At 36.0% G+C, this 12,734-nt stretch overlaps 1 protein-coding gene across 1 annotated transcript in view; it reads right to left on the bottom strand.

The window, feature by feature from the left end:
• The window catches only part of ano8b (anoctamin 8b), a 33,912-nt gene extending 21,743 nt beyond the window's left edge, over positions 1 to 12,169 (bottom strand). The window contains exons 1-2 of the mRNA XM_084100323.1: positions 11,865 to 12,169; positions 651 to 761 (exon numbers count right to left, since the gene is read on the bottom strand). Of these exons, the coding sequence (XP_083956449.1) occupies positions 651 to 761; positions 11,865 to 12,027 (274 nt within the window). The 5' untranslated portion in view covers positions 12,028 to 12,169. The remainder of the gene's footprint in view (positions 1 to 650; positions 762 to 11,864) is intronic.
• Positions 12,170 to 12,734: the final 565 nt, after the last annotated feature.

Raw genomic sequence — 12,734 nt, 5'->3', positions numbered from 1 at the left:
ATATTTTTTCAGGACCATTTAACCTTTTCGAATCATGTCCATGATTTTTCGTGTGTGTGTGTTTGTTCAAATAGAAAGCGCCAAAACCTATACCAAGTTTTGTACAATTCCGATGAAGTCAAAAATTCAAAAAATAAAATAAAAACAAAAACGTACGATTTTTTGGTCAAAAATTACCAGAGCATCAGAGGATTAATCAATAATTTTCTCCCTCTCTAATAAGTGCATTATTTTGCAGTGGCTCAAACCTCAGTTATTAGCTCTAAAATTATGTTTCGTAATTAACAATGGAAATGACTACACACAAGAGCGTTAAAAGGACAAAAACCTGACAAATGTCTTGAAATAAAACATTTGAGAAATGTCTGGTGGCAACCATGGTATAAATATCCCTTCCATATAAAATTTCATCTTAAAACGTTTATAAGGTCACCAAGACTGTGATTTTTGTGTACATGTGGTTTTAGTTTATTTATTTTAGAAATAAGTTTTAGTATGAAAGTTAGCGGTGGATGAACCATGATTTATTTTGTAAAAAATGTTCGTATGCAGATTTAACACACAAATTTGTACATGGTTAGTGAAAAAGACAAAGTACGTGCAATCAAAGAATGTATGAGGGAAAGAAAGAAAGAAAGCATCTGAGGCACCTGGAAACGTCATAAGGACATCACAGTTCTCTGTGGGCACCGTCTTCATCCAGGATTTATGGGACATGATGTGTCTCCCGGCCTGCAGCAGCCGCTTTCCAAATAGCTTATCTGAGGAACACAACAAGGAGGAGAAAAGAAAACAAACGTCAGTCACTTCGCTACGTTGCTATGGACAAACAGACTCACTCCAAGCCGTTCATTTTCCCCCTCTCTCACAGTGCCAAGTTTAAATGTCACTCTCATACTCTCACTCTCCCCTTGAAACATGAGAAGAGGAGACAACTCGAATGCTCCAGCGCTGAAGCCCTGACAGCACAGCGGCCAGTGTCTGAATATGAACAATGACCTCAGAGGCCAGAGAGTCTGCTACATGTGTGCCACTGGGATTGTGAGCTCTTGGTAATCTTAGTGAAGATTTTTTTTTTTAAATATTAATTTTTGTTTTGTTTTTTTGAATAAACAAGACACAGAAAGATGGATGAATGTATTTAAGCTCAGAGAAGGAGAAATTAAGATATGAATTATTTGAAATTAAAATATGTATATATAACTTATGACTTTCTTTTGAACCTTCTATTAATCAAAGAATCCTGAAAAAATGTATCATGCTTTCCACAAAAATATTAAGCAGCACAACTGTTTTCAACACTGAAATAAATAAGAAATGTTTCTTGAGCAGCAAATTAGCATATTAAAATGATTTATGAAGGACGCCGAAGACTGGAGTAATGACTGCTTTCAAAAACAGTACACAATCTTACTGACTCCAAACTTTTGAAGTGTATGCATATTATTATGTGGCACAAATGTTTCATTGCACTGCTCAAGTTTGGGGCAGACGATGCGGTTGTTTAAACAATGCCAGATAGGAACATGTTTTATTATTATTTTTTGCAAATAATATTTTGGATATGTTAGAGGCACACTACACAAAAGAGAAGATCTCATTTGTGATTTATCTTTCCTATCGTTTGGAAAATCGTTTTTTATATTGTTTTTAGTTTCAAAATCATCCAATTAAGTCAAAATCAGAAAGAAAGAAAGATAAATAAAGAGGTTCCGGTCAGTCGTGTTGTGTTTTTGGCAGTGATCGCTCTATAAATGTTCAGCTGCTCACAGTGGCTTCATGCTCACTGATACATGACCTTCAGAAAGTGGGACAGTCTACATAAATCTAACACAATCTCAGGTCACTGTCCAACACCTACTAAATAATCTGCTAGGGAAAGAAAAGGTTATCATAAAATATTGCTAACACACCAAAGCCTAAATGTTTGCACTTGATATCTAACATATAGCTATTACATAATGTAAAGGATCAAGGATTTTATAAGAAAATAATAACAATAGTTAATATTATATTATATTTTAGTAAAAAAATATTGGTTATGTTTATACTGCAAGCCTTAGTGCTCAATTTTGATTTATTGCTCAGATCCAATTTTTGTTTGTTTTGCTATTAAAATGATTTGGCTATTCACATTTTAAAAAGTGGGCAGTATCAGATTCAAGAGAACCAAACAGAACCAAAAGCAGACACCTGACAGACAGGAGGTAAACACGGAGGTGCAAATCACGCGTTCATTTATGAGTTAAGGCAAGCGAGGTGATAAGGAGGATGAGGAGAAAGAGAGCAACGTTTTTCTCGTACAGTTTTTATATTTTATATGCTTGCATACAGCTGTCATTGAAATACAATGAGTATAACAGCTCACCATCCCTCCACTGACTAACTTCGCTGCCATCTTCCATATTCAAAGAACTACCGGTGTGTAAAATCTTTGGAGTGACTCCCATCAGCGCAGAATTTTGATCTAGAGTGAAGTCGCATGAATTCTGATATGACTGTTCAGACTGAGGTCGCATTGCAAAACATCAGACCTGTATCTGATTTAGGAACACATATGAAAGTGGCTCAAATCAGAATCGAAATGTTCAGATTCCATGTGGTTTGTGCTGTTCAAAATTAATTTTCACTGTGAACATTTTCTAACATTCCAAAATTCCCTGCCTTGATTGAAATTAATTCAATTCACATTTATTTGTATAGCGCTTTTCACAATACATATAATATTTATTGTAAAGCAGAAAATGCATGTCTACATTACAATTTACAGTGATCTGTTATCAGAGGTGACTGTATCCAAGTAATGTCCATATTTCAGAAATATACAGTTCTTAGATAATACAAATCATGTGATTAGCTAACATCATGTATTATTTTAAGGAAGTAACAAGGAGCTCATTAAAGTAATTATTACAAGTTGTGAACATAATGATTACAATATAAAATTTGGCAGAGGCATTGTGCATCACTGATGGATTCATTTTTTAAATAGTTTATGTACATCAGGGAGTTTATGTTAATGTTTATTTCATTATTGTACAATAAATTGCATTAGGCCTACCCTGATATTGTTTGTTAATGCTGTTTTTATATTTAAAGGGATAGTTCAACCAAAAATGAAAGCGGTCATGATTTACTTACTGTCATGTGGTTCTAAACCTGTATGACGTTCTTTCTTCTGTGGAACATAAAAGGAGATATTTTGAGAAATGTCTCAGTGTTTTTGGTTCATTAAATGGCAGTCAACAGTCACTCCAAATATCTTCTTTAGTTTTCCACAGAAGAAAGTCACACAGGTTTGGAAGGATATGAGGGGGAGTAAACAATGACAATTTGTTTGTTTTTTTGGGTTACTTATCTCATATACAAACACATTTTAGTTGTTCAAGTAGGTGCGGTATATGATCAAAATATCAGTGTGAAATATATTAGTAAAAAAAAAAAAATCTATTACACCCTACCAGTAGGTGGCAACAATTGACTGTTAAAAAATATATTTCTTCAAACACACTAATTCAGTCAGAAACAAGTTAAGACTTTATGAGCGAGTCATTGAATCATTCATCCAATCCGATTTAAAAAATATATTTTTTAAATATTTTTAAATAGACTGTTTTGTTTAGTAAAAATATAATATATTAATAATACCTGAAACAATATAACAGTATTTTATGATGTGTGCAACAACAGCTATCCAATTTAACCATACATTTAAAGCTACACTGTGTAATTTTTTAAGTTGATTCTTAGCAAAAAACATTTCAAAATGTTCTTTCAAAATGATATGTGCTCATTAATGTGTAATTACTTCTACCAACTAATCAAGTATTCTTGTAAGCGTAGAATCTGCCATTTAGAATACATACGAGCGAGTCGCTCGAATGGCGGCAGCCATGTTGCGCCTCCATCTTGAAAATACATTAGCCAAAGAGGGACATACCTGGAAATTCAAGCTTCGTCTTTCGCGTTTTTACACTCAGTGACACCATGATGAATGTGAGGGGGAGATTACTCGCGACTGCTGGCAGATGTGAAATAATATGGCCACCGTAGGAGTTAAAACGCCCTCGGAATGGGAGGGGCTAAAAGTAATATTTGGTAGTCATGAACAATTTCACCGCTAGATGGGAGAAAATCCTACACAGTGTAGCTTTAAGAGGATTTTTATTTCCCACTATAATACAAACAAACAAAGTCAGAAGAGATGGCATTAGTACATTGTCTGAAGTAAGGCAATGCAACAAAAAGGGAAAGAGGGAAGGTTTTTACAATGCCTAAAACACGATCGAGCATCTTGATTGCATCTAAACGCTACAACAGCATAACACATGTCACTATAGACATCTGGCCAATCAGTCAGCGCTCACTGGCTCAGTTTCCTACAACTCTCTAAGCTTTATTTTTACCCGGTGTGTAAAGCCTAATGCAGGCGTGATGCCACGCTGTCATAATGCAACCCATCAGTGAGAAACATGATGGCAGATAGCATCCTTTAGATGTGCAGAGAGAATGCTTCACAAATAATAAGCAATGAAATCTGTGAACTTCTAAATGGAGGATACCGCATAAAAACTACACAACCAAAGGAAAATCCTGTCCATTTTTGGATTATTTTCAAATTCTGCAGTGATTCACCACTGTAAGTGCACTTCTCCTATCAGAGGAGTCATCAGGGCCAGACATTATGGAGTGCTACAAACAATTATTCCGAAATGAAAGAGTGCTGAAATTGAAAGTACTGCAAAACAGCAATGCTTCATACTGATGATGAGCCAAAAGAATCTGGTAATTACAAAATCATTTGAAGAGAGCCATTGAAGAATTTACTGCATGGTCAGGAATTGAGTCAACAATAACTACATGAGGAAGCAAAAATATTTGTTAAAAGTACATTCTGCATTCTGAAATGGCTGAGGTGATACAGTATATTAAATATCACAATCAGAAAAACATATTTTCAATGTATAAGTAAGCCATGTATTAACAGCAAATGTTTCATTTGCAACTGAGAATATATATTTGGTCCTCCCACGAAGCAATTCCTGTGAAGCAGAGAGTTATCTACTCAAATGAATGGGGCATTGTGAAGGAAAGGAGAAATTATGAATGACTGAATGGGCTGGAATTTGAATACAAGCTTGGCACTTGATAATAGACTTTAATAGCCAGTACCATCCAATATGTCTGAAAGTCAGGTCTTTAGAATGTAAAGAAGAACATATGAAACAAACAGTTACAATGAAATTCATTCAGTCTTTCATATTTTGAAACATATACATAAACATATTTGGCCTTTTTACATTGCAAAAAGCAGTTCTAATATTAAAATGTTTAACCACTTCACCATATCACAATATTGTTTTTTTTGTTGCATAACATTCTGTTATTTAGGGACTAGCATCCGAAATCGCATACTTTATATAGTAGGTAGCTACTACATTTGGTTTGAAACTTACTTCGCAACCGTTAAACAAAAGATTGTGATCTCGATTCAAACACCCATGCGATCTTATTCCTAAATGTCTATTAATGTCTATTAAACCTTTGAAAAGAACAATCACAGCTGAACATTCAAATCTACGTTCACGCTGCCGCTGACCCAGAGAGAGCAGCTATGAAACAGCTCCACAAACAGTCTTTTCAAACACACAGTATCATTACATTTTAATTCAAATTATCACAGAAGTACTGGGATAAAGTTTAGGCTATTGTTCGGATGTAAACACTGATGTCTACGGTTGCGATCAAAATAGAGTAAGTCACCTATTAAACATCTAAAGAATGTATCAATTACACTATTACACCAGTAGGTGGCGACAAGTGACTGTAAAAAAAATATTATGTGTCATTGAATCATTGATTTAAAAGATTCCTTCAAATATGCTAATTCATCCAGAAACAAGTGAAGTCTTTATGAGCGAGTCATTGAATCATTCATTCAATCTGATAAAAAAAAAAAAAAAAAATGAATGAAATATTTTTTAAATTGACTGTTTTGTTTAGTTGTCTATTCAGAATCATGGGAGAATTATGATCTGCGTTAAAAAATAAAATAAAATTGTAATTCTCAATTAATCCAGAATTGTGCAGCTCTCCTATGATGAATGTGTGAATTATTATGAACTACATTCGTCATGTTGTCGTATGGCGTCAGTTGCGTCGCTTCACTGCCATTCACAAATCCTTTCCCGTGGCCTGATAGTAAAGCGTACATCGAATGCACACTTCAGAATCTCGACGGACGTAGTAAGTCATCCAGGACCTTTTCACTTACTGTTTTATGAATACTGTGAATTCATTCTACTTGGCTCACTTACTGTTTAACGTTTTAATAATATTTTTTTTCTTTCTTATGCATTTATACATACTGTATACCATGCAAAAATTCGGTAAGGGATCAGTAATAACTTTTTAAATGATTTTTTTTTTTAAAGAAGTCTCTTACTTTCACCAAGGCTGCATTTATTTGATCAAAAATACAGTAACAAAGTGATATTGTGTGAAATATTATTACAATTTAAATAATTTTGGTGCACAAGACACATTTTCTATAATTATCAGTGCTGCCTAATATTTTTGTGGCAACCATTATATTTTTCCCCTCAGGATTCTTTGATGAACAGAAGGTTCAAAAGAACAGTATTTATTTGAAATATAATTATTTTTTACACATAGAATGAACAACTATACACACAGTTATAGATGTTTTCCCCAGTGGCCTGAGAGCGACAACTTCAAATATTTCTGCACTGTATTTCCCAAAACTAAACCTACTAAACAACACTCAGTTCTTTATGACATAATATTAATAAACCATAGAAAAAAATTGTACATTCAGCCTCATATGATCTGTGTTACACATATTCTGAAGAATGCTGTATTTGTTTATCAATGTGATGTGAGGAGGAACACACTTTCATAGCTATAACAACAGCTGTTATTGTGAGATGTTGAAGGAGAGAAACCTCATCTTGAGTCCTGAGAGTCATCTCGAAATGCAAATGTCTGTCATTTGGAAACATTGGAGTTGAAACATGAGATCTTTAGCTGTTAAAGACAGCTGTAAACTTAAAGATAGTCATACTGTGAGGAAACAAGTACTCTTCAAAACAGTTTTGCTTATAGGTTTGCCATAAACCTACATAACAAAAATAATAATCTGAACCTATGCTTGGTATTCTTGAGGTTCAAACATAACAGCCGTTTTACCACTGTAAGAGATTTGGGTCGACATAACCTGTTTACAAAAGTAACAGATCTCTAATAAATAAACACAATAAAATGGATACCAGAACCAATTACTAAAATTGCCATCCATCATCAAATTGCTGGCCTTTCGTTTACCTTATGAAATACCAACTGAGGCAATGACATCATGATGTGAGTGCTAATGGTTCAGTTATACGGAGTTCTTTCTGCTTAACTACTGATGTCAAAAGCCCACTGCATAACACTGAAGAATACAGTCCAGGATACACCAAGTCTTTACACCCAACATATAAATCATCACAAACAAACCTATTCCCTTTATACCAATGGTGAGATATTGCTTTTATACAAAAGTTCAATAAACTAAACAAAGTAGATATTGAGCTTACAATTTAGACACAGTATTACCAGTTACTTTGCTTGTTTTTGCACATCATCAAAATGATGCTGCCTTCAAGAGCACATGGGAAAGTCATCTCAGAGTTGGGTTGGGTTGTTATTATGAAATATCACGCATTCAAGTCGGAAACATAAAAGGGAAGTAACCTAAACCAAGGGTTTTCAGTCTTTTAGATGCCATAGACCCCCAAATATGAAAATTGTGTGATATATGTTTTCATGTATAAAAGACCCCATTTATACTGTGAAAATTAACATTATAAATGTGTAAAATAAATTTGAACATATTTAGTCTCTAGTGTTACATTATTACTTTTTGTCTACTCACTAGTACTGTACTGTTATATGTATTATTTAGTTATTTAAATCAAATTTATATTTTTTTATTTTAATATTTTTTTATATATAGTTCAACAAAATGTATTTATTTATTATTTATTTTATTATTTTACATTTTTTTACAAGTTTTTCTCTAAACCTTGCAGCCCCTGAGGGTCCCGAGACCCCCAGTTAAAAAAAAACCCTGGCCTAAACAATATGAAAGAATTATATTGTGAACAATAAAATATTAATTTCTATCACTTATTTATGGTATCACAAATAAATGTTTTTATATACTCCACTTGTCTATCATCTAGAACTCTGAGTTTCCCACTCATAAATACAACTTGGCTTGGTCATTCATGTATTCAGAACTAGTTATTATGATATATCCAACTCCACTGTAAGGGTGTAGATCCTAATGAAGCAAAAGCAGATTCAATTTTCTCAGAGAAAACCTAGTGCTTCCGTTCTTGAATTAAACCTTTTGAACAAATTAGTTGAGTGAATGATTTAATGACTCAGTCATACACACACTTGTCATCAATGGTGTCGTCTTAGCGGCCCCTAATTTAATAACAAATGATCGTTGCGACGGAAGCAAATCAATCAAAACTAACTTTAGCTGGAAAATAACTTTATTAAAGAACCGCTATAAAGCCAAAACAATCTCTGTTACCTTAAATTATACGCTTATCTCTGTAAAGCTGCTTTGAAACAATCTACATTGTTAAAAGTGCTATATAAATGAAGATGACTTGACTTGACTTGACCTACTGGTTTAACAATGTAACCTGCAGAAAAGGCTACTGAGCAAATGAGCAGATGACTGACAGACTGACAACAAGCAAAGTTCCAAAAAGAAGCCAAAGCATCAAGCTTTGCATGTAAGAAAAAAGACTCATCCACTCCAGGAGTTTGATTTCTTCACTAATGAGAGAAACCTGCTGAACACACTTTCAGGCAAAATAACAGAACTTTGCTGCCATTCATGAGAGAAAACTAGGACTGGGACAATGCATCAACATCAATATAAAAATGTATCATGAACAGAATGAATATGAACTGTGCTGAATGAACAGAAACAGCTAGCCTGAGAGGCGGTATTAACATTAAGTGACATGGCATCTGACGCACAGAAGCCAATGGCACATGTCACTATGCGTATTGGCACATCCGGTGGCACATCCGGTCTTCATTGGCATGTGCCAGCTGGATAGTGGCATGTGTCACTGACATTATTGGCATGTGCCAGTGGTGGATAGTGGCATGTGTCACTGACATCGCGACACACTGACACTGACATGACACCTGACTGACACCGAGTCGCGGAACATGTCACCGTGTTGCGACACTTCCAGTAGTGACTGACAGATTAATCGAACACCTAGTACTGACATAATTGTGGCACAAAATCCTAAATAAATAGCCTAATTTTGTGATATTTAAAATATCAATTAAACGAATTAAAGTGCATTAATATTTTTTCAAACGTGTTATTTGTGTCACGTCTGTATTTGATTGGTATGTGCCACTAAATGTTTTGTAATACCAGAGCTACTTTATGTTGTTTATCTCGCAAAGTCACAAACTGCCCATTCTAGGAAAGACGCGAAATAAATCTATCATGGGTCACTACGAATAACGTATTAACAGTCGCGTCCATAAACCTTTATTTTTGCGTGATGCTGCACAGACGCACGCCAGTAGGTGTCAGTATAAGTGAGTGTAACACTGGCCAGCGCAAGATTCTCATCTGTGGCTTTAATATTTCAAAAATAATTTGATCGAATTATGTATGTTGTAGGCTACACATTAACTTAGCGATGTTATAAATCATTTTTTGACAGCATAAAGCAAATTGTTATGCAAGTGGCATATGACGCAATCCATTTGGCACATCTCACGTTTTAGTGACACATGCCAATATCCACTAGTACATGCCAGTTGGCCTGTGTCACTAAAACTGACATGTCTCTTTATGTTGTGGCACCTCCAGTAGTGACACCTGCAGCTGTCTGCCGGAGTATAATGTAGATTATGTAACATATAATGCACATAGTTAATTTGTACAACCAATAAAATATTTTATTTATTGAATAATTCCATACAATTATTTTTGAAATATTAAAGGTACTGAGGAAGGTCCTGCGCGACCGAACGTTTGTTGAATTTTTAAAATGCACTGAGCACTTTTTTGCACTTGTATAAATAAAGAATATTGCTAGTAGCTCGGTATACTCCTTTTCAGATACATAGCCTAACAAACAAATGATTTTTAATAATTAATTTTTTTACACTTTTTGGAAGGACTTGAAATATTAAAGCCACAGATGAGAATCTTGCGCTGGCCAGTGTTACACTCACTTATACTGACACCTACTGGCGTGCGTCTGTGCAGCATCACGCAAAAATAAAGGTTTATGGACGCGACTGTTAATACGTTATTCGTAGTGACCCATGATAGATTTATTTCGCGTCTTTCCTAGAATGGGCAGTTTGTGACTTTGCGAGATAAACAACATAAAGTAGCTCTGGTATTACAAAACATTTAGTGGCACATACCAATCAAATACAGACGTGACACAAATAACACGTTTGAAAAAATATTAATGCACTTTAAATTCGTTTAATTGATATTTTAAATATCACAAAATTAGGCTATTTATTTAGGATTTTGTGCCACAATTACGTCAGTACTAGGTGTTCGATTAATCTGTCAGTCACTACTGGAAGTGTCGCAACACGGTGACATGTTCCGCGACTCGGTGTCAGTCAGGTGTCATGTCAGTGTCAGTGTGTCGCGATGTCAGTGACACATGCCACTATCCACCACTGGCACATGCCAATAATGTCAGTGACACATGCCACTATCCACTGGCACATGCCAATGAAGACCGGATGTGCCACCGGATGTGCCAATACGCATAGTGACATGTGCCATTGGCTTCTGTGCGTCAGATGCCATGTCACTTAATGTTAAAACTGCTGCTGGCTAGCCTAGTTTTCTGCCATGTCTTATAATGTGAGAGCCACACTGAACTGTATAAAGTTAATAAATCCCATGTTAATCATGAGAAATTTAATTTACTCAGAGACAAATAAATTAGTTGCGTTCATAACAATGAATCCACCAGAGCTTCCGTGGGTGCGAGCTGCTCAGACATACTTTCTACACTTGGTTATGATTAAGAAGCATTTAATCCATTTGTATTTAAAATATCTTATGGGTGAAATCAGACCTTGATTGGACTAATAGGCTAATGATATATATTGCACTACTCATGTTGGGCTGAATTTATGCTGGACTTAAGGCATGTTTGCACTGAGGACGCTAACTGTACCAATAAAGATAAAGATATAGTTCTAAAAATCATTTAAAATATCCACACCACAACTATACAGAGACAAACAGTGATAATAAAAGTCCCAATGCTGTTGGACAAAATATCAGCACTCTTGAAAATGCGTTCATTCAATCAGATTCGATTCGAACTAACTGTTGTATAATGGTTCACAACAAGCCACAATAAGAAGGCCGTCCAAACATAAACAAACCCAAAACCAGCAACAATACTGTAAAACAGAAAATCGTTTCAGCCATAAAAGCGCCTCGGACAACCTGAACCTGCCCAAAGGCCCGTAAAAAATGGACTAATCGAGCGCAAAAAAGTAGCGCATGGCCCACATTATGTAGACTAAAGCTCGAGTCTCGCATTTGAAGTGATGCTGCCGCATGACCTTCTATAGGCCACACGTACATCAGCAGGGACAGTTGTATGTATCGGGGAAGCATAATAGACATGAGGGGCAGGCAGCATAACAAAGCGGCGCATTGTTCATTCTTCCCGAAGGATATGCCGTCTGTCCCTTATGCCAGCCTCACATCCACCTGTCCCGTCCATATTCGCCCTCTCCGGACCCTCCACACTCACCCAAAAATGTGTGCTGAGAGGCAGCGCTGTGCTGCTGCTGCTCCGGCCGCTCCGCGTCCCCCTGCGCCCGGTGTCTGTGCCGCGAGCTCTCGCTGTCGCTGCTGCTGATGTTGATGTTGCTCGCCGAAGATGCAGCAGCGGTCGCCGTCGCGTCGGGCATCATGCTGCTGCTGTTTCAGCGGGGAAATGATGTAGAAATGGGGCGCAGTGTGTGTGGATACACACTGGCTGGGTTAAATGAAGGTGAGGGTGAAGTGAAGGTTGTTGTGAGTCATCCTGTTTGCAGCGGGATGCGAGCGAGGAGAGACTGACTGCGGCGTGAGGAGGAGTAGGCTACTATGGTGGAGGAGAGGAGGGACAAAGAACAAGGGAAGATATACACCTCCTCTCTCTCCGTCTGTCTATGCTTTCAAATACTCTTAGATACAGACTAGCCTACTAACACGACCACCTTCTCATGAGACATGCATTAGCTGGCTGACCTCAGCATGAGTGTATTGATGTAGGCTATTGATTTATCAAACCTCAGCATTTAATATGTCAAAACTCTATCATTCTTTCGGGCTAAAGGTTTTTAAAGAAATTGTCTGACTTGTATGATATGAAATATATTATCACAATATTTATCACCTTCATTTTTGCCAAACTGTAACTGTAAAATGTTCTTTGAAATTGTAAATAAAACAAAGAACACTGAAGTAGGCTACATTTTACAAGAAAATACTATTTCAGTCTTTCTAACTTCACATTTATTTCAACCGGTTACTTGTCGTTTCTTTGTAATTGTGAAATTTACTAGCAATTTCTGATTTGAAATAGTTTTTCCACCATTTTTTCCCCCCAACTGAAACCTGCATACGTTATTATTAA

This window comes from Abramis brama, assembly GCF_963993115.1.
Source record: "Abramis brama genome assembly, chromosome: 23".
Taxonomy (NCBI): Eukaryota; Metazoa; Chordata; class Actinopteri; order Cypriniformes; family Leuciscidae; genus Abramis; species Abramis brama.
This window is presented reverse-complemented; position numbering and strand designations above follow the sequence as displayed.